Here is a 24,911-nt window from a genome sequence, read left to right as displayed (position 1 = left end):
GTCAGGACACCCAGTGTGTCATCCATTCAGATCGCAGGGTGCATGTGGCAGTGATGTCACCAGCTGCTTCAAGTGTGAATATTTCCTAAACATCACAAGTTTAGAAGACATTCACTGTACCTTCAGGTAAGGCTTACCTGTACGTAAAAGTAAAAAAATGGAGTTTACTACCACTTTGAGTTTTGTTAGATACTTTCATTCACTGTACTTGATACCAGATTTCTTGCAATATTAGGAGAATACAAAATTAAGCCGGGTGTACACGGACCGAAATTTTCGGCTTGTGTTGAATAGTCATGCTGGAAAGCTAACATTTGATTAGCACTTGCAGCCAATGGCTGCAGCGCTGATCCGTGTATTCTGGTGTGATGCCACTGCTGTCAGAATACAATAGAACAGCGGGAGAGATCCCTGCATCAAGGTAATTTGTGTAGATGTAGGGATCTATTCAACCCACTGGAACGGAAAAAAAATGAATGTGTACACCCTACTTAAGTATACATCTAGATTTTCTTTAAATAGACCTATAGCTGCACCTCTAGTTAAAAAACAAAAAAAATTGGATATATTCATTTGATTATCTGTTTTGTAGCCTTTCAAACAACTCCCGGATTATGAGTCTCCTGTCACAGCTGGAGAGAATCAACTCGGAATCATCAGCCTTGGATCCTGATAACACCAGATTTGTCACAGGAAAAATCCTCCACTTGGCACAAACTCAAGGTACAGAATTTGTATATTTAAATTACTGCAAATAATATTATTACAGCAATGCCTGTGGAATAATAAACTTAAAAAAACAAACAAACAGCATGTGTTTACTTTTTCCATATTATAAGTCATGCTTTTGTTTGTGTGGTTTGTCAATAACCGTTTCAAGTTTTGTCCTCTTTGAAGCACTGATTTTATTTTATAAATATTATTTCTGTTAGTTTTGTGAAATCCCCTGCACAGCAGAACTCAGCACTGTGTAAGCCAATCAGGCTCTATTTCACTGCTAAATGCGAACACGTTTAATGTGATTGCATGTGCTAATCGCTTTCTTAACCACTTCAATACCAGGCACTTTCACCCTTTTCCTGCCCAGGTCAAATTTCAGCTTTCAGTGCTGTCACACTTTGAGTGACAGTTGCGTGGTCATGCAACACTGTACCCAAACTAAACTTTGATCATTTTGTCCATACAAATAGAGATTTCTCTTAGTGGTATTTAATCACCACTGTGTTTTTGTTTTTTGTTTTTTTTTGTTTTTAGTTTTTGTTAAATAATTGAAAAAAGACTCATTTTTCTTTCTACTAAAAAAAAAAGTTTGCAAATCTTTCTACATGAATTTAGGCCAAAATGTATTCTGCTACATTTCTTTGGTAAAAATAACCCAAATCAGTGTTTATTGTTTAGTCTGTAGGAAAGTTATAGAGTTCACAAACTATGGGATATATCTGAAAATCAATTAATCCCGATGTACTGATGGATGATCTAATTTTTTGAGGCCCAAAATGGACAATGCTGACCAATCAGATGCTGTCTAGCCGGTACTTTCATCCCTGCATGGAGAGGAGAGGAAGCCGCGGGATTTAAAATCCCTAGACCTGTGAAGCAGCTTTCTCTCCATGTGATGGTGCTGACTAATCAAAAGGGCTGTTGCTCGAACTGATCTCCCTGCAAGGAGAGGAGAGAAAACTGCAGGGATTTCAAATTCCTGTGGCTTTCTCTCCTTTCCCACAACTGAGAATCGGGAGCATCTGTCTCCAGGTAATACACATCCACACACACCCTACTCTCCCACTCTGCACTGCGGGAAACCTCCCTGCACCACTCTCCTGCACCATTCCTGTGTGAACTCAGGCTATGACAAATCGCAAACCGCATGCTATTCTTTGTGGTGCAATTTGTATCCATACATTTTGCATTGTCACAAATCACACCTCAAAGTATTGGTACTCTGTATCAGCGTGTACTTGACCGAAAGTATCGGTACTTTGAAGTTGCAATTTTTTGGAAAATGAGGAATTAAACAAAAAAAATGTTCACAATTTTTTTTTAACATATTGTCACCAGTGCATTACAGCATCATCATGTAACGGGTGTGGTAGTGATCAGGGACACTGACTGGTGACAGTATGTAAAAAAAAAATTGATCATTTTTTATCACTATTTTTTTACATACTCCGACCAGAGCAATACAGTGTTATAATAGTAACATTGTAGTACTTTTTACATGTTATGATTGCTTATAAGCGTAAATTTCACTGTTCTAAACTATTTTTACTGAATGAAATCGATTCATTCAGTGTGTTTTTTTGCGATTAGCTGTGGTTGGCTACAGCTAATCACATGGTACAAATGGGCTGTGATTGTGATCACTGTGACCAATCACAGAGAGCAACACAATAGTACACGATGGATGGCATGAATGAAAGCATCCATTGTGTACAAATGTAATGTGATCTGCTGTGATTGGTCACAGTGATCACAAGGTACCAGTGGGTCGGTATAGCAATCTGTCATTGGCTGTGTCCAGTGGACACAGAGGGTGACAGATCATACCACAGCTCGGCCTTTTGGGCCCACTCGAGGCACGTTTTGGGGAGTAAGTTATATAATGTCCACCAAAAGGAAAGAGGTTACACACGGATTGAAATTTGGCCACTTCAGTAGCAAGCAGCCAAATTTAAATTAGTGTGTGGCCCTCCATGTTTGACAGAAGTTTATCTGTAGATCAATTTCTGTCCAACAGGACTGTTGGAAAACTTCAGTTCAATCAGCCGCTGCAGCTAGTTGGCTAAAACCGCTAATCAGGGTATTCTCACAGTGAAGGAGTCCCCGCTGTCAGAATACAGTACAATAGGACAGTGGGGAGGATTCCTCCCTCCAACTTGCTTGTGTGGATGGGGGAAACCGCTCATGTCCTCATTGCATTTCTCCTTTTCCACCTCACTTTTCCTGACAACAGCACTTTCCTCCCCAGCCGCCTCATTCACCCCTTGCACTGAATCACCATGCATCTCTTTCTTGTCACAGTACATCCCCTTTCAGTCCCAACCCCGATCATAATACATTACTTCCTGCATCTGGTACTAAAAAACCTGACAGCACATCCTTGCCAGCATCGAGTAATCTGGCATAAATGCTCTTTTAATGCTGCATTAAGCAAAAAAAAAATCTTGGTTTGATGGTGTTATTTAATGATCATCAGTCTGATTTAAGTAATAAAAGGTGCTGTGAAAAACTAAGAGGATGTCTTTTAATAAATTGCACTATGCATGAAAGGCATTAAATACATTTATGACTTCTTATCAATAGATGGTATCAAAGCTCTCTAATTAGGCTGGCCATACAATATTATATTTATTTTCATTCAAACAACAATTAAATTCCCACTGTGCTATTGTGTCTTGATGGTGGGGATACTTCCCTACTGTCAGAACACTTTGACTAGTGTTTCCAGCTATAGCTTTCGGCACTGATCATTTGGGAAAACCCTGACAGGCTGGTTGTACACATGAACGATAGATGCCCAGCCTGCCCATACGTGGATGAATTCAGATGGTCCCTGCTGAATCGGTTGAATTTCGATCCATGTATGGCTGTCTCTAGGGAACAATAGAAACTACCCCATAGGTATGTAAATGTTTCAGTATAAGTAGGTTAGACACTATATCAGTACTCTGTTCAAGCAATGAGGATTGACTGATTAGCCAGTCCCCTTTTGAAAGTCACTGCCTGAGTGATCCTCATTCTATGGGACTTGTTTCTGCCTTATATAGTGCCATTACCACCTTGGCGAGATTATTGAAAACTCCTATACATGAAGAAATGGTAAAGAGACCTGGAGAGTCCTTGGACATAGCTGACTTTATTAAATTTGTACAGCCACAGAAAAATGCTCACCTAGCATTTTAGCACAAGAAAATTATTACCAGGTGCTTTCCTGCTGGTAAATGGGCCTCCATGTTTCTTCTGCTTGCTTTCGAACCTGTGGGGAGCATGGTACTTTATACATATATGATGGCATAATGTATCCTGGAACCCCTGGGAAGTCTTGTTGTGTAGGCCAGTCTCTGACCCCTGAAAATACAGAACCAACTTTGCTGTGCACAAGGTGGGGTGATCCTCCTTTATCGTTCCCTAACCCTCCTCCTCCTGTTCCTCCCCCTGCCTTTTTTTTTCCTAACGTCACCCTTTTTCCTTTGATCTCTTCTGCCCTACTACTTTTTCCTTCCCCTTCCCCTAGCTAGATTCTTTCCATTTTCCTTTCGCCTACCACCAGAAAAAGGGCAAAGTGCCATGCAATCCCAAACATGGCAATTACCCCTAATTCTATTACCTCCAGCGCATACTGTATAACCCTAGCATACTGTAAGACTTTTATTTAAGCACTTGCCACCCAGCCACTGTAATTACACTGCAGGTGGGCAGGCGGCATTAGGAGGCTGGCTTGTGTACTTGTATGTCATCCATTCTGCCCCACTTTAGGGGGGCGCAGCATGCCCCTACTGTGGTAGACACAGCAGGTCACTGTTACCGGTAACAGGGTATCATGTGATTGCTATGATTGGTCATAGTGATCACATGATAACGGTGTAAAAAAAACTGTCATTAATGCATTTCTATTCATAAACAGCTTGTCTAATATTGTAATTTGTGATTTTCCCACAGCAATCGCATAGTACCTGGCTATCTGTACTATGTGATTAGCTGGTGCCAATCCCAGATCACAAAAATAAGCAAGCTGTTCATGAATGGAAACCCCATTCATGATAGTTAGAACAGTTGCTTATACAGTGATCTTCACTGTATAAGCATGAGCAGTGTAAAATAAAAATCCCTGAGCACCCTCCAGAGTAGTACAGTGACACTGAACTACTCTGATGGTGCTGTACTGCACTGGTAACAGTATGTAAAAAAAATTGTGAAATAACAGCAGATTTTATTTAATTTATTAATTTTTCCAAAAACTACAACATCAAAAAACTTGCCATGCCTCTTAATAAATACCTCAGACTTTCTATTTTCCAAAAAGGGGTCATTTGGTGCTAATTGTACTGGTCTGAAATCTTAAGGGCCTCAATAAATAAGATAGGCTGTCAGTACATCAGGACTGATCAGAGCACCTGGTCGTAGCCGGTTTGTGGTGAAATGTTCTTTCCACTTCTGCATTATGGCCCCAACAGTCCTCACTGGAACATTCAGAAGTTTAGAAATCCTTCTTTAACCAATGTCATCGGTATGTTTTGCAGCAATAAGGTTGCGAAGGTCTTGAGAGAGACTGTAAGGGACCGCCTGGCGGTACCACTAGCACTCCACTGAGTAGGCGTCCCCAGCGCACGGAGTCTAAGTCCCAGGGTGCTTGTTCACCAGGGCCCCTGATGGTGGGGATGGACTTGGAGCCCCCTGAGACCAGGTCGTGGCTACTGGGTGCGTCCATCAGTGGTAGTGGTATGCGCCAAGGGCTCCCACGGGGAAGAGTCTGATATGAGGAGGTCAGCAGACCCCACTGCACGGGATGGATGGATGGATGAGCAAGGTCAGACGGGCCGGGTCGGTAACAGAGAGGACGGCAAGGTACAAGGCAGCGGGCATAGAATGGTCGGGTCACACGCCAGGTCAGCAACAGCAGGTCAAATCCAATAGGGGGCATTCAGGAGAGAGGTCAGGTAAAGCAAGGGTCAGGGCAGGAGAAATACAGCAAGGTCAGGTACAATCCGGGTCAGCAACTTACAATACACAGGTTCGCAGATACAGGATACAGGTAAGACCAGAAGGCAGTGAATGACAGCTCAGGGTCGTTTAAATATCCTGCGCTGCCATTGGTGCCCAGCGGGCGACCGCGGCTTCTACTGCGCATGCGCGAACTCGAACGCCGTGGCCGGCCTGGACCTAGTGCTCGAGTCCCTGCACAGGGCGGCACACTGCGCCTGCGCCGGGACCATCGCGGCGGGGATCGAGAGGATCCCTGACAGAGACCTGCTTTTACCATCATGAGATGTTTCTTGTGTGAAACCTTGGTAATGAGACATCTTTTTATAAGCCATCAGTTGAGACTGAACCAGCTGATATAAATTTGCACTGACAAGGGGCAAGATTGCTTTCTAATTACTATAGATTTCAGCTGGTGTCTTGGCTTTCCATGCCTTTTTGCACCTCCCTTTCTTCGTGTGTTTCAAACTTTTTCCCTGTGTCATTCCATTTTTTTGCACTTAACTTAATTTCTGAACTTATTTGTTTTAGTTTCTTTGTGTGTATGGATTGCATGGGTTGTTACCAACGTGGTGAAAATTTCATGTCAATAGCACCGTTAGAAATATATTTACTGAGAAAAATGGTGACGTGTTCAATACTTATTTTAACCATATGTGTATATATATTGGGTATAGAAAAGAATCACCCCCTTGTTGCTTTGACACAGTTTTTGTTTTATCCGGCTGTACTTACTCAGTGCAAATTATAATATCCAAGTGAAAGCAAACTAAAGATATAACACCAACATGTCAGACAAAAAAAAAAAAACGCAAAAACCAAAATCACCGAGTTGGAAAAATGATCACCCCTCCAATTTTCCTGGAGCATTTCAGTCCCTGGTAGTGCAACTGAAGCAAACAATAAACTCTGGGTGGCAAGGCACTGTCAAAAGATCTCTGGGATGAGCTTGTGGAGGCTTTATCAATGCCTAGAAGCACAGTGAAGTGGAAGAAGTGGAAGGTATTTGGTACAACACAGACCCTCCCTGGATCAGGACGTTGCTCCAAACTAGATGAAAAAGCCAGGGGGAAACTGGTCAGAGAGGCTACCAGGAGGCCTACAACAACTCTGAAGCAGTTGCAGGAATTTATGACAGAGTGGTCATTGTGTGCATGTGACAACAATATCACAAATTCTCCACAAATGTGGCTTGTATGGGAGGGTTGCAAGAAAAAAAAACACTCCCCAAGAAAGGCCACATGCAGTCATGACTGAGCTTTGCCAAAACGCACCTTGAAGATTCTGAGGCCACATGGAAAAAGGTGTTATGGAGTAAAATTGAATTATTTGGCCTCAACGGTAAATATGTATGTCCGAAATCCAATACAGCTCACCATCCAAATAACCCCATTCCTGCAGTAAAGCATGGAGGTGGTAATATTCTGTTATGAGGGTGTTTCTCTGCAGCAGAGACTGGAGCACTTGTCAGGATAGATGGAAAAATGAATGAGGCAAAATACAGTCAAATTCTTTAGGAAAATCTGCTGTCCTCTGCCAGAAAGGCATCAATGGGAAGAAGGTTTACCTTCCAATGACAATGACCCAAAGCACAGAGCAAAAATGACCACACAGTGGTTGAAGGCGAAAAAGGTGAATGTCCTTGCATATCCTAGTCAGAGCCCAGACTTAAACCCCATTGAAAATCTGTGGAATGTCTTAAGCTCTTAGCGCCAGCGCGTCCTGGCCCTTTAAGAGTTTTAGAAGCCGGGAGATCGGAAACTTTCTGTGAGTCACGGACATATGTGCTAGGAGCACGCATGGCGTGCGCTCTCAGCACATATGTCTTTTCTAATTCCACGCATATAAGCGGCCAAGAGGCGCAGACGCCAAGAGGCCGCATATTTGCGTGTGCTCAGCGTCAAGGGGTTAAACACTGCATTCCACAAACAGTCACCATCAAATTTAGCTGAACCTGAGCAGTTCTGCAAAGAAGAGTGGGCAAATATTGCAAAGTCTAGATGTGCAAAGTTAGTAGAGACATATCCCAACAAACTAAAGGCTGTAATTAATTGCCTCCCGCCCGCCATATAGTCAAATGACGGACGCAAGGCGGTTCTCTCGTTCTGGGAAGACGTCATATGACGTCCTCCCATTCTCACCGCGCATGCACGGCTCCGGGAGTGCACAGCGATCGGCGGTGCGCTGTATCCCTCGGACACAGCTGATCACCGATCCACGGAAAGAGCCGAATCACAGCTGATTGCATGTAAACAGGGAAATGTCGCTTATCGCCATTTCTCTCCTCACGAGCTGTCACGCTGACAGCTCGTGAGGAGAGGAGAGCCGGTAATCGGCATTCCTCGGAGGGGAAATGTGTACTGATGATCAGTGTAGCCCCAGCAGTGCCACCTGTCAGTGTCCATCAGTAACAGCTCTCGGTGCTCATCCATGCCACTTGCCAGTGCCCATCAGTGCCACATGAATGCCACATATCAGTGCCTACCAGTGCACATCAATGCCACATCAGTGCCCATCTGAGCTGCCTTTCAGTGTCACCCATCAGTGCCAGTCAGTGCCACCTATCAATGCCAATCAGTGCCAGTCAGTGCTGCCTATCAGTCCCGCCTAACAGTGCTAGTCAGTGCCGCCTAACAGTGCCAGTCAGTGTCACCTATCAGTGCCGCCTATCAGTGCCATATGAGTGCTGCTTTTCAGTGCCCATCAGTGATGCCTGACAATGCCCATCAGTGCCACCTACCAGCGCCTCCTCATCAGTGCCCATCAGTGTCACCTATCAGTGTCCATCAGTGCAGCCTATCAGTACCCATCGCTGTAGCCTCATTAGTGCACATCAGTGAAGGAGAAAAATCACTTATTTACAAAATTTTATAACAAAAACTAAGAAAAAACTTTTTTTTTTTCAACATTTTCAGTGGTTTTTGGTTTGTTTAAGAAAAAAAAATCCCAGAGGTGATTAAATACCACCAAAATAAAGCTCTATCTGTCACAAAAAAATTATAAAAATTTCATATGGGTACAGTGTTGCATGACCGCGCAATTGTCATTCAAAGTGTGACAGCGCTGGCAATTGGCCGGGGGAGGAAGGGGGTATAAGTGCCCTGTAGGCTAGTGGTTAAAGCAAAAGGTGGTTCAACAAAACACTGACACATAGAGGGTGTCCCTCGTTCCAACTCCGTTATTCTGTTCTTGATTTAAAAAAAAAAAAAAAAAACAATTTATGACATGTTGCTGTTACATATTTCACTTGGATGTCATAAGTTGCAGCTGGATAAAACAAAAACTGTGTCTGTCTTCATTTCAGGCTACAAAGCATTAAAATGTAATTATTTTAAAGGAGGTGATTCCTTTCTGTGCCCTTTGTATATACCATAATCTGGTTACCTTTTTGCACCGTATCCTTATTTGTGTCTCCCTGTACTCTTACAATGTTGATTATTGAACTTTCTGTATGTGTTTTGAAACGTAAAACCTAAAACTCTCTGTAAATGAACTGCACTATGCATCCTTTAGAATGATGGGAAATAACAGAGTCTGACCACTTGTGTGTTCTACATGTACCTATGGAAGAAATGGGGATTTGTTCATAGCAACTATTCAGATTCTAATATTTTGTAGGATTTCTCACAAATAAATAAAAAACAGCCATTTTCTCCTTTATTAAAAAAAAAAATATCCAAAAGGGCAAAGTACATAAGGTACACAGCACAATGTAATTAGTGTCATTACTTGCTGTAAACATCACATGTAGTGGAAAAATCATGATCGCTAAAAATAATTTAACATGGGATGGACAGAGGGCTATGTGCCATTCTCAGCAGGTGTGGCTTGGCATTTGTCAGCACTTGTCAGAGTGTCAGGGGCTGTGTGAGCAGTACTGTAAGCTGCACCTTGCTGGGTTAATACCTATGAGCAGATTTCAGTGTGACATCCATATGCCACTTATTGTGGAAGGTAAGTGTCCTGCAAAGCATGTGCTCTGGGCGCTGACATTAAATCTTTTAATTGTGCAGATCTTAACGCTGAAGATCTGCCACCTGTTTGATCAATTTACTATAAATTGTTAATACGGTAGATTTATATAACGTCTTGCAGATCGTATTGCAGTTTGCTTCTATAATGGTGGAAACATGCTATGAAACAACATACGGTGTTATTTTGTTATTTTCGCTGTCATTTTCAGGGATGCCATCATCTTTGACTTAGTCATGGCCAATTTTAGTCCTAATTCACCAATTCTGTACTTACATAATATTATTTTCAAATAAAGAAACCTTGTCATTCACTTGCCTGTTTCCATTATATTCTTTGCGGTTTTAAGCGTCTTGATTATTAGCTTTTTCAAGTGTTTTCAATCTGCAGAATTATGGTTGAATGAGATGCTATGTATGAGCGGGACTCCAATAGAGGTGTGCGTGCAGGTTTTTTTTTTTTTTTTTTTTTGGTGTGATCTTTTACACCTATAGCAGTCATTACCTGCAGTGTCCTTTAACGATTGAGTTGTCATTTTATCCATTGTAGGTGCATGATGAAAAACATGATTGGTTACACTTTGTGCCACATCTTCATTTTTTTAGCGCTAGTTCACAGTGGAATCACACAGAAATGCGCTCATTTGAATGTGTTGAAATTGCACCATAAGTGGTGCATGCACTACTTTTAAAAACGCACTACAACCGGATTGCATGGTACCATGTGATCCGGTGCGTGCAAACACACTGCGTTCTGAGTTTAGGGTGTTATTAGGAATCTGTTGACACGTGCAGCAGCTTGCACACCTGGTGTGTTTGAAACACGGTGTAGGAAATGTACACAGAATGTGGGTTTCCTGCGTCATGTTCCGGTATGAATATGCCCTTAAAGTATGGATGTGTATTTTTTTTTATTATTAGTAATATTAATGTGTGTGTGTTTTTATATATTTTTTATTATTCTAATAATAATGTGTATGTGTGTGTGTGTTTTATATATTTTTTATTATTATAATAATAATGTGTGTGTTTTTTATATATTTATTATATAATAATAAATGTGTGCATGTGTTTTATATATTTATTTTTTATAATATGTATGTGTTTTATAGATTTATTATTTTTATTATGATATAATAATAATGTGTGTATGTTTGATGTATTTATTATTATTATTATCATCCTTCTATACAGTGGACATGTGTCCGACCCTGTCAGACAATTTATTTAAATTTTATGCATTTTATTTATGTGCAACAGCTTCCCTTGTGTTATATCCAAACAGAAATGAGACTGCTGTTGGATATTAACAGTGATGTCAGCAACCTACCCAACTCAAATCTGTAATTTGTATTGCACTCTTATATCCTCCCCCCCCCCCCCCCCACACACACACACTCCTTCCTTGCATAAAAACATTATGTAAAGAGCAGAAGGGGAGGGGCAGATGTGCTGGGTCAGCACAGACAATAAATAGACACTTTAAGAAGAGGAGAGGGCTGTGCTATGCAAAGAAGTAGGGGCAGTACTAGGGAATTAAGTCTTTCTGGAGCATTTACATTTTCTAGCAAAATTTAGGCACATTGGAATTAAATAATTATATTGAAAAACAAACATAAAATAATTGATTTTATTTCTTTATTCTTGGCTTCAGTGGTTTTTAGGTTGGTAACAGAGTCTCTTTAACACACACTCTTTGTGGATAGGAACATTTAAGTGTTAACCTATGTTTTTGTTTGTTTGTTTTTTTTAAAGGGGAAAACTGTTCTGTAGCTTTGTAGTGTCAGTTCACAAAGTGCTAGCACTTTATTGCCAATTTGTTATATTTGGCAGCATATTTTAAATTGAGCGTATTTTTGGTTGGATTTAGAAATAGCACCAATTTAAATAGTTGATTTGATCTATTATTATTATACAGGATTTATATAGCGCCAACGGTTTGCTCAGCGCTTTACATTATAGTGGGAGACAATACAGCAACATTTAGAAAATGAAAAACATAAAACAGTGCAGCACTACAAAAGAACATATAATATATGCTAAATCAATAATATATCTTATCCCTTATAAGAATATAGTACTGTGGTCACTCCCAGTAACATTAGCAATACTAAGTCCTTGAGTGTCCTAATAAGTGAAACACAACAAATCTTCATGCAGGTGCTCCAAACTGAGTGTGAATCCACAGTGACAGGGGTGCCCCCTCACCTTCCTGCCTAGGCCCCTCAGGACCAATGAGCTAAAAGTGCCTCTTTTTGCTCCTCCAAAGCCGTGGAATCCTCCTCAGCAATAGTGGTGGCGACTCTCCTCCTCTGATAGATAATACCTCCCGGTACTAGGACAGGTGCCTCTCCATAAACATCCCCTTCCCCCTGCGACCCACAGGGGCCAAAAAGCCTTACGGGTCACACCTGGACCCTGCACGCTTCCTCTGGGTGAAAGGTACTCCACACTCTCCAATGCTCTCTCCTTCACCTTCTGCTATTCCCCCCCGGACAGGTACCGCTGTATATATGCTTTTAAACTCATGGGGTGATGATAGTCATGGAATAAGAGCACAAAGATCCTCCATAGTGCAAAACTGTATAAAACATTTATTCTGAATAAAACCGCCAAGTAACAACTCACATTTAAGCAGAAACAGATAGGGCTTGTGACACCTCACATGGGTGTACTGAGGCACTCTGGTGTAGCAAGATGGTGCTAGACCGGAAGTGCGTCACCACGTCACTACCTCACATCTACGCGTTACGCCACGCCCCTTGTAGCTTCGCCAGGATCATACAGCAACATTACAGTTCAATACAAGAGGGAATTGAGGGCCCTGCTCCTTGGAGCTTACAATCTAGGACGGAGGGGTGAATGGTACAATAGGTAATCACTGTGGGGGATGGAATGGTTGGAAGAGTAGAGGATTCCAGCATTAGCAGAGGGCGGGATAGGCTTAGCTGAAGAGATAGGTTTTCAGTGATCGCCTAAAGGTAAGTCGAGTAGGTGATAGTCTGATAGATTGGGGAGTTCCAGAGGATGGGTGATGCCCTGGAGAAATCTTGGAGACGAGCATGGGAGGAGGAGATAAGGGAGCTAGAGAGGAGGAGGTCTTGCGAGGAGTGGAGTGTACGGTTTGGGTGATATTTAGAGATAAGATCGGGGATGTAATTTGGGGCAGTGTTATGAACGGCTTTATATGTCATTGTTAGTGTTTTGAATTTTACCCATTGTGCAACTCGGAGCCAGTGGAGGGATTGACAGAGAGGGGAGGCAGATACAGAGCGGTTAGTGAGGTGGATGAGTCTGGCAGCAGCGTTCATGATAGACTGGAGGGGGGATAGTCTGCGATGATGTAGGCCAATGAGGAGGGAGTTACAATAGTCGAGGCATGAAATGACAAGGGAGTGAATAAGTTGCTTAGTGGTTTCCGAGGTTAGGAACGGTCGTATCTTGGAAATGTTGCGGAGGTAAAGTCTACATGATTGTGTCAGCAATTGGATCTGGGGCTGGAAGGACAGATGGGAGTCTAGGATTACACCTAGTACCCTGACGTGAGGGGATGGACTGAGAATGGTGTTAGCGATATTTATGGTGAAGTCAGTGGGGGTGGTCCGGCCTGGGGGGAATACTAGGAGCTCAGTTTTGGAAAGGTTGAGTTTGAGGAAGTGGAGTGACATCCAGTCCGATATGTCACTTAGTAGGCTAACGATGCGGGTGGAGACTGAAGGGGTGAGGTGAGGTGTAGACAGATTTGCGTGTCATCAGCATAGAGATGGTAATTGAAGCTGTGGGAGTTTATCAAGTGACCAAGGGAGGAGGTGTAGATGGAGAAGAGAAGGGGTTCAAGGACAGAACCTTGAGGGACCCCTACAGAGAGAGGGAGTGAAGAGGAGGTGGCAGCGTTATAGGTAACACTGAAGGAGCGCTGCGATAGATAGGAGGAGAACCAGGAGAGAGCGGAGTCTCTGAGGCCAAGAGAGTGGAGTTTTTTTTTTTGAGGAGGGGATGGTCAACCGTGTCAAAAGCCGCGGAGAGGTCGAGTAGTAGGAGTATTGAATAGTGGCCGTTGGTTTTAATTGATCTACAGTACACATCCACCTATCATTGATTTTATGAAGCCTTTTATAGAACTATACCAGTCTTTCTACCAAGTAAAATATATATAAATAAAAATATATTTCTGTTTTATTTTAATATGTAATGAGCAAACAAAACATTTATATTTAAATTGTGTGTATGAAAATACAGTATAATACCACTACTACTTCTACTACTAAATAAAATGTATTTGTGTTAGATCACACTTATGCAGGTTATACATGGTTCAAATTCCGAATGATTTTTGTACGAAAATCGGACCAATTTTCGCTCTGTTAGTGGGGCAATGGCAACGGCCATTTTTCATGGTTCCTCCCCATTTCGTTTATCGGGCATGCTGGAAAAGTCGTGAAAAACGACCGATTTTCAAAATCATTGGTGGCACCATCAGATTACAGAACGAACGACATTTCGATTTTCGGACAGAATTCGAACCATGTATTGCCTGCATTATTCTAGGTCAATAAAAGGTGATTGTATAATTCAAACAACTGTTATGAGTAGACACATTTTTGTAGCTTATCTGTTACAGGTTAATTACCTTTGGCGCACTCCCCTACCAATCTGTTTGCCAGCTGGAGCCATTGAAACTACCCCAGAATTTTGGTATGTGACCTTCCTCCCAAGTTGCAGTGCTCGGTGCTGGACACAAGCACTGTCACATGGGAAGGTCATTAGCCCTGTGTAAGCACTGACACAGAACGCAAGCTCTTCTGCTCAGGACCCTGGCTGCTAAACAGGGTGATGGGGTAAAGTGGGAACGGTGTCAGAGAAAGAGAGAGATGGGCTGTCAACAAAACCCGGCACTTTGCTGTAATCGGGCAAAGCTCAGACAGATTCTCTTTAAAGTCTAAATCTGACTTCAGCTCGGCTGGTCCCCGTTATTATATGTGAGCTAAACCTAACAGTTTTGACCATGTAATGCCTGCTAGATTTCTGGAGTAGCCTTCCTCTGGGTCTCACCTCATGTCCTCCAGTGTTCAAATCTACATGAGGCAGGACTGATTGTTTACTCAGGCAGAGAGTGGTGACTGACTTTTTTCTGCACTTGATAAATGCCAGTCACTGCAAGGGCACATAAAAATCAGTTGTTTTCTATGTATCCTGTTCACACCACAGCACTGGTGCATTTTTCTGCAGTGCACTGGATGGCATCACCTGTCACCACCTTGCAGTGCAATACAGTGCACTACTGTGTAGAGACTTGAATTAAAGCAGTAATAAACCAAAACGCAAACACTTATTATATTGCAACTTACCAATTCTTGGATGTGATGGCTGCATTCGCTTTCTTTTGTAGGCTTTGGTGATCCAGCCAGTACGTCTGTTGGTTTTTCAACAGAACAAGCTGCCCTGCAGATGTAGCAGTCAGAGGGTTGAGGCAAAGTATTCATCACTGACAGGGCTGCTTACAATGATCAGCTTTTGTAACCTTCCTTATCCGCCCCCCCCCCCAAAAAAAAACAATTTTGCTGTAACTCATTATATAGTATTAGCTAGAGTTTGGCTTCATTCGGTACAAGTATCTAAATTTGCTAGAACACCTAACAGTTCCCTCCCCCTAAACTGACAATTCTGCTGTCCAGAGGTGCCCCTGTGCTCCTTCATCCAGAGTGAGGGGGGGACACTCTAATACAGGAGGTGTGTTCCTGGCTAGATTACTAGATGAAAACGGAGGGGGTAAAAAAGCCTAAAAAAGAAAAGTGACGTTTATTATTTGTTGGCTGACTTCCTTAATTGTATACTGAGTTTGGTAAGAGTATAAAAGTTAAAAAAATTTATTTTTATAATTTCTTCTGCATGCAGAGAAAACAAGGAAGGAGATGACAGCCAAAGGTTCCACTGGTGTAGAAGTGATACTGTTTACACTGGAGGTAAGCTACTACATACTTTTTTTGTAATTCTGGTTCTGAGGCATGAGTGGTCAATTTAATTTAATTTTTTTTAACCGATGATAAACCTTTAATTTCTCATGCTTCATTGTGTACATTACTGGCTGTGCTGTCTTCACATTTCTTATGGGGGCTAAGCTGGTCTTAAATTTGTAATGTTATATATCTGCTTTCCTGCTGCCCTATAGGAAAAATACTACTAAAGAGTGGCAGGGGTGCACAAAATCACCTGTATATACAGTTGCAAGAAAAAGTATGTGAACCCCTTGGGATTACGTGGAGTTTTGCATGAATTGGGCATAAAATGTGCTCTGAACATCATCTAAGTCACAACAATAGAAGAACACAGTCTGTTGAACATAATACTACACAAACATTAGATGTTGCCATGGTTTAATTGAACATAACATGTAAACATTCACAGTGCAGGGAGGAAAAAGTATGTGAGGCCCTAGCTTAATGACTTCTCCCAGAGCTAATTGGAGCCAGGAGTGAGCCAACCTTGACTCCAATCAGTGTGATGATATTGGATGTGTTGCTGACAGCTGTCCTGCCCTTAAAAAACACACACCTGTTTTGGGTTTACTGGTTTCAAGAAGCACTGTCTGATGTGAACCATGCCTCGCAGAAAAGAGCTCTCAGAAGACCTACGATGAAGAATTGTTGACTTTGCATGAAGCTGGAAAGGGTTACAAAAGTATCTCCAAAAGCCATGTGTTCACGGTAAGACAGACTGTCTACAATGCATTCCTATAGGAAACGGCTTTCCGGTTTACGAATTTTTTGCTATACGAAAAGTCCTGCAGAATGAATTAAATTAGTAAACCAAGGTATTACTGTACCCTTATTTTTCTTATTGTAAAAAAGTGACATTGAGTCCAATGAAAGTTTCAGATACAGTCACAGGCTAGTGTTAAAGCTTTCTGGGCTTATAGTTTTTAAAATAACTTAAAGCAAGCTATACTCATCTTGAATCCATTGATGCATCGTCCCCGAAACTCCCTGTCTGCTGCTGACATCTTCAGGCTTCCAGTTTTCGTTTACCGGGCCCTGTGATTGGCTGGGCTGAGATGACGCCACCTGTTCTGTCAGCTTTGACATTGCCGAATTTGTGCAGTGAGGTGCGCTGGTGCAGCTTACTGTACATGGACGGACAGGCATGTAATGCAGAAAATACAAAGCATATCTCTTCTGCAATAAAAATCGAATCGATGCTGCATCCACCTAGGTGAGTATATATATATAGACCTACAAATAAATAAACTTGTGAGCCACTGAGGTGTACTTTAGGAAATATGAGTATTAGATCGCTGGTTAATATGCCTACTCTCCTATAATGTGCGTTTATAAACAAAATATTTAACTAATTACCGCGCTCTAATACCAAAAAAGTGCAGACAAAAAACTGCAAAGTGCTTATAAAATAATATAACAGGAATAAATATAAAGTGACTGATGTGAGTAAATAATTAAAAAAGATATAAGAATTAAATAAATTGATAGAATGATGTCATATTGTCAAATCACTATTTGTGCCATCCTTATATAAATGTGCAACTATTCGATCTGTAAACCACAAAAGAATGTATATACTATAAATAAAAATAAAAATGAAAAAACTGCTGAAAAGGAAGCAGCAGTACTGTCCCAAATGTGTCCAGCAAAGACAGATATGCTCTCCTTCAGTATGTAGATCAGGTCTTTGCAATAATGGTGGAAACCTGTGTGATTGCAGGGCTGTGAGGGATACTCCCTCCTCTGATCCACTCCTCAATCCTCTGTCTTTATGCTACTCGTGTGTCTCATGCAAAAGAGAAATAAAGAATATGGTGTCTTATCCCAGGGGTAAAAACAGCTTTTAATGTGCTTCCATAATGCACTCACATGTCATGTAATACAATAGCGCTTTTAGATCTGTCAAAAATCTGTAGCTTGCAGCTACAACATAGCGGTGGGTGTGTGTCCACAATATATATATATTTTTTTATATCTGATACTTCTCTTTTAAAGGACAGTTTTTTGTTTACTTTATGAGGCTTCTATACAATGCATTCCATAGTAACAGTTTGTGAGATTTGTTTAGACTGTCATACAGGAACCTTTAGGTGTACAGTAAAGTTTTTACAAACATTTTTAAAATATTTCATAGGTAGGGTCAAGTGAGTCTGCTAGTGTCACATATCTCGTGAGAACTCTGCTACAAAATCTTTTTCATAGCTTTGTTCCTATTCACACACTTTTTTTTGGTGCATTTTACATTTAAAAAAAAAAAGGGTGAGTGGGAATCTCATGTTATGGCCTCAGCAGATGTGCAGGCATGGGAACTCGAGCACAAAATCTCGCCAGTGGAATTCCTGATGGATATTGTGAATCTGTAATATATTTCCTAAATAAGAGAGGATAAAAAACAGATGCATTACTTTTACCGGTGTGTCATTCATCTGTAAGTGATTTTTTTTTTTTTTTTTTTTTTTTTGCGCTTATTCTTTAACAGCTGTGGCATTGACAGTAGCATACTTTAATTTCCTGAAGCAGTCACTTTTTACAACTGATAGCAGCCTTCTTATTCTCCATGGTAACCTTCTATATTTCTATCTACAGAATACCAAGGACCTCCAGACAATCTTAAATATTGTAAATATTCTCAATGAATTGATGTCAGCTGGTAAGTTTCTGTGTGTATATTAAGTTAATTATTTTGTTGCTCTGTTTTATAATATTACTTTTTCAAGTTATTTGGGTCGAAAAGAAAGCTATGCATTCATTATCACTCATTTCATTACCCATTTGTAGCTTTCCTAAATGTATACCAAAAAAGAAACACATTTTAAGGCTACATTACTTTGTAGAATTTAACCAAAAAATATAATATAATGTGATTTTGTTCTCTACATTTTCCAGAACACCCCCTGCTGAATAGCAAATAAATTAAATATTGCATGTTTTTTTACTTTGTCTCAGCAATCTGGCTTGTTTACAATGCGATCCATGACTCACCATAAGTTCATTATCAAACACATATAAATTAGCCATATATAAAGTTCAGCCGACCTCACAGCACTTGTTCAGTAGTCACTTGTAATGGAAACAAGCCATTGTACACAGTGTTAGACAACTTTTCATGATTACATTAGGACTCTTTTACACCTGATTTGCGTTCGGATCACTTTTCAGAGAGCATTAGACAGGCAGTGCGGAGATGTTGTGTCGCCTCCTCACTACCTGATTTAAACCCCTAAATTGCGCAACTGCCCGCGTTGTGTATAATTGCGTGGAGGTTGCAGCACAGCCCCATTCACTTGAATAGGTCATGCTTGGTGGACGGTACTGCACACCTGGCCTGACGGGGTATAATCCTGGCCGCAGCATGTGTACATGCCTGCCGCTGCAGCAACAGGGGGAGTGGTTGAGCAGAGGTAAAAACATGGGCCAAACGCAGGCTTTTACCAGCCCCCAATGACAAGTGTAAATGAGCCCTTAGGCAATAAGTGAGCAGGAACAATGGTTCATAGAGAAATCCAGTGATTGAAAATGTAAGTTCAAGAATTACTGACATGGGGGTTTCTTTCCCTGTGGCCTCAGTAATGGTACTGTAGAAAAGTGCACATCCTCCGTTATGGCTATACTCTTCACTATATGTCTAAGCTTGTACTAGTACAAGCCATGGAGAATAGCAGTGAAGGAAACATGCCGAGCAGATAGAAGAAGGTCAGAAATGATACAAGTAATGTAAAACAACCTTCTTGAATATTATTATTATTATACAGTATTTATAAAGCGCCAATAGTTCGCTCAGCGCTGTACATTACAATGGGAGACAATACATGAGACAGTACAATAACAATACAATGCGATACACGAGGGGTTCGAGGGCCCTGCTCCTTGGAGCTTACAATCTAGGAGGGGGGGGGATAGTGGTACAGGAGGAAATAGCTGTGGGGGATGGAGTGGTAGGAAGAGTGGAGGAGATCGGCAATTAGCAGGGGGCGGTTTAGGCTTCCCTGAAGAGGTGGGTTTTCAGGGTGCGCTTAAAGGAGAGGAGAGTAGGTGATAGTCTGATGGATTGGGGTAGGGAGTTCCAGAGGATGGGTGATGCCCTGGAGGCGGGCATGGGAGGAGGAGACCAGGGAACTAGAGAGAAGGAGGTCTTGTGAGGAGCGGAGAGTGCGTTTTGGGTGGTATTTGGATATTAGGTCAGTGATGTAGTTTGGGGCAGTATGATGGACAGCTTTGTATGTCAGTGTTAGGATTTTGAATTTGATCTGTTGTGTAGTCGGAAGCCAGTGGAGGGATTGGCAGAGGGGTGGCGGAGATGGAGCGGTTGGTAAGGTGGATGAATCTGGCTGCCGTATTCAGGATCGACTGAAGCGGGGATAGTCTGTGGTGAGGGAGTTGCAGTAGTCCAGTCGTGATATGATGAGGGAGTGGATGAGCTGCTTAGTGGTTTCTGGGGTTAGGAACGTGTGTATTTTGGCGATGTTGTGGAGGTGGTGTCAAGAATGACACCAAGTACTCTGACTTGCAGGGTGGGCTTGATGGTGGCATTGTTGGTCGTGATGGAGTAGATTAAATAGTGATGAAATAGATTTGTTTAATTCACATTTAGCATTACAATATATTGTCAGGAATTTGTGAACACCTGACTATCATACCTACGCTAAATAGTTAGTCTGGCTGAAAAAAGCCAAAAAAGCCATCCAGTTCAACTATAAAAAAAAAAAAATTATAATCCCATACCCACAATTGATCCAGAGGAAGGCAAAAAAAAAAAAAACAGCAAAGCATGATCCAATTTGCTCCTGCTAGGAAAAAAATTCCTTCCTGATTCCCCCGAGAGGCAATTGGATATTCCCTGGATCAACTTTACCTATAAATGTTAGTATCCAGTTATATTATATGACCAAGAAAGTATGTGGACGCCACTCCTAATTGAGGACAGATGTTTCCAGTTAACAGTACAATTCAAGCTACAGCATACAAAGATATTTTAAGCAAACGTGGGCTTTTAACCTTTTTGGCAATAGTTTAGGGAAGGCTCTTTTCTGTTCCAGATTGACTGCATGTACAGGCACAGAATCCTACCTTAACACTCTTGAACACTTTGGATCCGAAAGTCAATTGTGAGCCAGGTCTTCACATTCAAAAGTTAGTACTTGACTTTCCAGTGCTCTTTTTATTCTCTGCATGGGAACATATTCCCACAGGCCCATTCCAAATCTTGTAGAAAGCCTTTCTAGAAGTTGAGACCATTACAGCCAGAAAGAGGCAATCAAAGTCCAAATAATGCTGATGGTTTTGGAAAGAGGTGTCCAACAAGCTCATATAGGTGTGATGGTCAGGTGTTCTCAAACCTTTGGCACAAGTTTACTTGAATGTAAATGTTTTGGATAGAGGGTGAAGAGTGTGAACCGTACAGGTTTTTCTTGTTTTCTAAGTCCCCACCACAGTGAAAGGGCACCAAATCATATTTTATGTATCTGTAGATTAAAAAAAAATAGAAATGTGTGTTATACATTGCGTTCAGAATGTATAAATTTACTAATAGTGGGGCATCCATATTTCTTACTCCTTGTTTTTTAGGTGGAGGAAGACGAATAAATGTTCTGATATCTAAAGGCGGTACACAAATTTTGCTGCAGCTGCTCATCAGTGCCAGTAAGGACTCCCCTCCTAACGAGGAATTAATAGTACTTCTCCATAGTTTGCTGGCAAAGATAGGACCAAAAGGTTTGTCATGTGCTTATAGAATCTTGAAATGATGTTCCTTTGCACTATTGATGACTAGTCTTTTAGTCATTACTTTTTCTGCATACTTCTTTGAAATTATGTTGGGATATAAAAGAAAAAAGTTACTTGGTTTTAGTTTTCACTTGAGCTCTACAGTTTATAAATAAATGTGCCAGAATGGCACAGGTGTGCATGTATGTATATATTATATTATACAGGATTTATATAGATCCAGCAGTTTGCACGGTGCTCTACAAAATAAAGGGAGACCATAGAATTCAAGATGAGAGGGCTAGGAGGACCCTACATGTGAGTGCAGACAATCTGAAAGGAAAGGACAAGTAAAATAAAAGGAAGTAACTGTTCGGGAATGAGTATGAGAGTAACTGTTTGGGTATGTGTGAGAAAGTAAGAGTTCAGTTGTTAGGTGGAGGCAGGATAGGTTCCCTGAAGAGATGCATTTTTAGGGATTGCCTAAAGGTAGACAGTAGGAGATAGCCATACTGGTTGGGGTAGGGAGTGGAGAAGTCCTGGATACTAGCATAAGAGAAGGGGATAATGGAGCTAGAGAGCAGAAAGTCTTTGGGAGAGAAGAGCATGGTTTGGGTGATTTTTTATTTTTTTTTTAGATTTTGTTTGGCATTTGTAAGCCAGTTGAAGGATTGGCAGAGTGATATGGAAATATTAAGATCTCTGTTTTTGAAAGATTTATTAGGATGTAGTGTGATATCTACTGGATATTCTAGTTAGTAAATTAGTAATGTGCAAGGACACTGAAAGAGTGAGCTGAAAAGTATTATTATTATACAGGATTTATATGGCGCCAACAGTTTGCGTAGCTCTTTATAGTATAAAGGGAAACAATACAGATTCAAAACAAGAGGGTTAGGTGGGCCCTGCTCCTGAGAGCTTACAATCTAATAGGGATGGGCTGGTGGAACAAAAGGTAATAATTGTGGGGGATGGACTGATGGGAGAAATGAAAGATTTGGTTATTAGCTGAAGGCAGAATAGGCTTCCCTGAAGAAAAGAGTTTTCAGGGATCGCCTAAAAGTGGTCAAAGTAGGAGATATTCGGACTGACTGGGGTGGGAAGTTCCAGAGGATGGGAAAGACTTTTTAGAAGTCCCGTAGATGAGCATGGGAGGAGGAGACAAGGGAGCTAGAGAGCAGGGGTTTTTGGGAGGAGTGGAGAGGACAGTTTGGGTAATAAATGGAGACAAGATTGGTGATGGAGCTCAGGGCAGAGTTGTAAATGGCTTTGCACATTAATGTTTTAAATTTTATTTGTTGGGCAATGGGAAGCCAGTGGAGGGATTGGCAGAGAGAGGTGGTGGACACTGAACGGTTGCAAAGGTGGATGAGTCTGGGCGCAGCATTCATGATAGACTGAAGAGGGTATAGCCTCCGAAGAGGTAGGCTTATGAGGAGGGAGTTACAGTAGTCAAGTCGAGAAATAACAAGGGAGGTAATAAACTGCTTAGTGGTTTTGAAACTACTGGTTTCAAAAGTAGAGAGATACTGTATATTTGAGTATCATCCGTATAGAGATGGTATTGGAAGTCATATAAGGTCACCAGCTGACCAAGGGAGGAGGTGTAAATAGAGAATAGTAGGGATCTGAGGACAAAATGGACTAATAGCAAGGGTATTGCAAATCTGTATCTGTATATATTTTGTATATAATGAATTGATTTGCTTCAAGTAAAAATCAGGACTACTTAAAAAATAAATCTCAGTAAACTTCAATGATTGCTAGAAGTCATGTAGGAAAGATAGGATTGCCATCTGGCCTCTTTCCTGCTTAGCAATAGACCATGTGATCATTTATAATAGCCAAAATGCCTGGATTAGGAGACTGTCATGTAATGTCTAGGAGCACCTAAATGGCAAAATTGTATGAATATATATTAAAGTGTAAACTATAACAATAAATTTATTTTACTTGGTCCCTTTTGGTCTGGTAAATTTGTCATTGAAAATGTTTTAATACATCTATTTGATAAATGCACAAAAGTAGCCATTTATCTAGCTAGAAATCTTGTGAGCTGATAACTTCCTGCGTCTGGACTGTTATCGATCAGCATCGTGACCTGTCATCTGCTGGACTGCAATGCACCTCCCTGTCGGAGGCTGACAATGTTACTCAATACAGTTGTCACCCCAGGACAGGAAGTGTATTAAAAGCAGGAATACCAGGATGAAAAAAAAGGGGAAAAAATAGAAGCAGCCTGATAAGCTGCAATGCTACCAATTTTAGTTTTTTGGTTTAGATACACTTTAGGAATTTTTTTCTGATCATCAAATGTATTATGTATAATAAGTATATACCTGTATCAATATATACACAGGTTGGGCTGGTCCCCGTACCATGTGATCACTGTGACCAATCTCAACAATCACATGACATTTGTACACATTGAATGGCTTTCATTTATAGGCATTCATTGTGTAGTATTATAATGATCTCTATGATTGGTCACAATGATCACATGGTACAGACAGGGCCAATCACAGTGCATCTGTACCTTGGTCAATTTCAGCTCTCATAATAGTACATACTGGCTATGAATGGATGTCATTCATAAAACTGATTGCCTATAACAGTGATCATCACTGTTATAAGCAATCGTAGTGTAAAAAAAAAATATCCTGATCACCTCCCCAGAGTACTCCAGTGTCTCTATTCTCCAGGTTCTCTGCTTTCAGTGTAATTTTTGGTGGCTTAACAAATTTCCAGGCCTAAAACGTTAACCATATGCAAAACCTGAAAAAACGGCTCTGGTGGAAAAGTGGTTAAGACTATGTTAAGAGTTCAGAATTACTTTTAGTTTTGTTATGGTATGGAACTAGTTTTAGATTCCAAACACATTCATTGTATTGAGATAGTGACAACTTTAGAACAGCAACGGCTGACAAGGATTAGTTAATGTCAGGTGATTAGTCTCACTTGTGCAGCATTGCTGATTGATATGCTGGAGTTCACATTAACTAGGACAGAGTTAAAATGTATTCGGGTTTTTTTTTTGATGTTTGACGTTGTTTGACCTTGTATTTCACACAGCTTTTTAATGTGTGTGTATTGGAGTCTGTATTCTATATTAATCTTCTTGTTCTTTGTAACTGATTTCAAACATAAAAGACAGGCATATGAATGTATAAAAAGATAGGCAGTCTATTGAACTTCTATAAAATACACACTACTGGTCAGAAGTTTTTGTACACCCCCATTTTTCCAGTTTTTATTGAAATGTAAACATTTAAAGTCCAGTAAATAGCCTGAAATTGGTACAAAGGAAGGTGGTAAACTGCAGCAATGTAAGTAAATTAAAGGATAAGTTCACCTTTGTAGAAAAAAAAAAGAATGCACATCTTTTTGCAGGTAAAAAATGTGCATTTTTTTTTTTTTTACTATGAGCCAGCAAAGCATTGCACCCATGATCAGAAGATTGTGGGTGCTTTGCAGGCTCGTGCAGATAGTGTGTGTATGTTTTCTGCTTGTACCTCTTAAGACTTGGCAACACCCTGGTAGT

The 24,911-nt window shown here is 40.9% G+C and overlaps 1 protein-coding gene across 3 annotated transcripts in view; it reads left to right on the top strand.

Moving 5' to 3' along the window:
• Window positions 1-24,911, top strand: part of AGTPBP1 (ATP/GTP binding carboxypeptidase 1) — a 208,424-nt gene that overhangs the window by 64,803 nt on the left and 118,710 nt on the right. For 2 of the 3 annotated variants that reach the window (XM_089662110.1, XM_089662111.1), the window contains exons 3-6: window positions 593-723; window positions 15,567-15,634; window positions 18,254-18,317; window positions 21,233-21,379. In XM_089662110.1, the coding sequence (XP_089518236.1) occupies window positions 593-723; window positions 15,567-15,634; window positions 18,254-18,317; window positions 21,233-21,379 (410 nt within the window). Of the gene's footprint in view, window positions 1-592; window positions 724-9,548; window positions 9,655-15,566; window positions 15,635-18,253; window positions 18,318-21,232; window positions 21,380-24,911 lie in introns of those variants that run through there. The other variant, XM_089662112.1, reaches the window with a different exon arrangement.

The sequence above is a fragment of the Staurois parvus genome, unplaced genomic scaffold (assembly GCF_062004578.1).
Source record: "Staurois parvus isolate SC_StPar_1 unplaced genomic scaffold, SC_StPar_1.0 ptg001432l, whole genome shotgun sequence".
Classification (NCBI taxonomy): domain Eukaryota; kingdom Metazoa; phylum Chordata; class Amphibia; order Anura; family Ranidae; genus Staurois; species Staurois parvus.
This window is presented reverse-complemented; position numbering and strand designations above follow the sequence as displayed.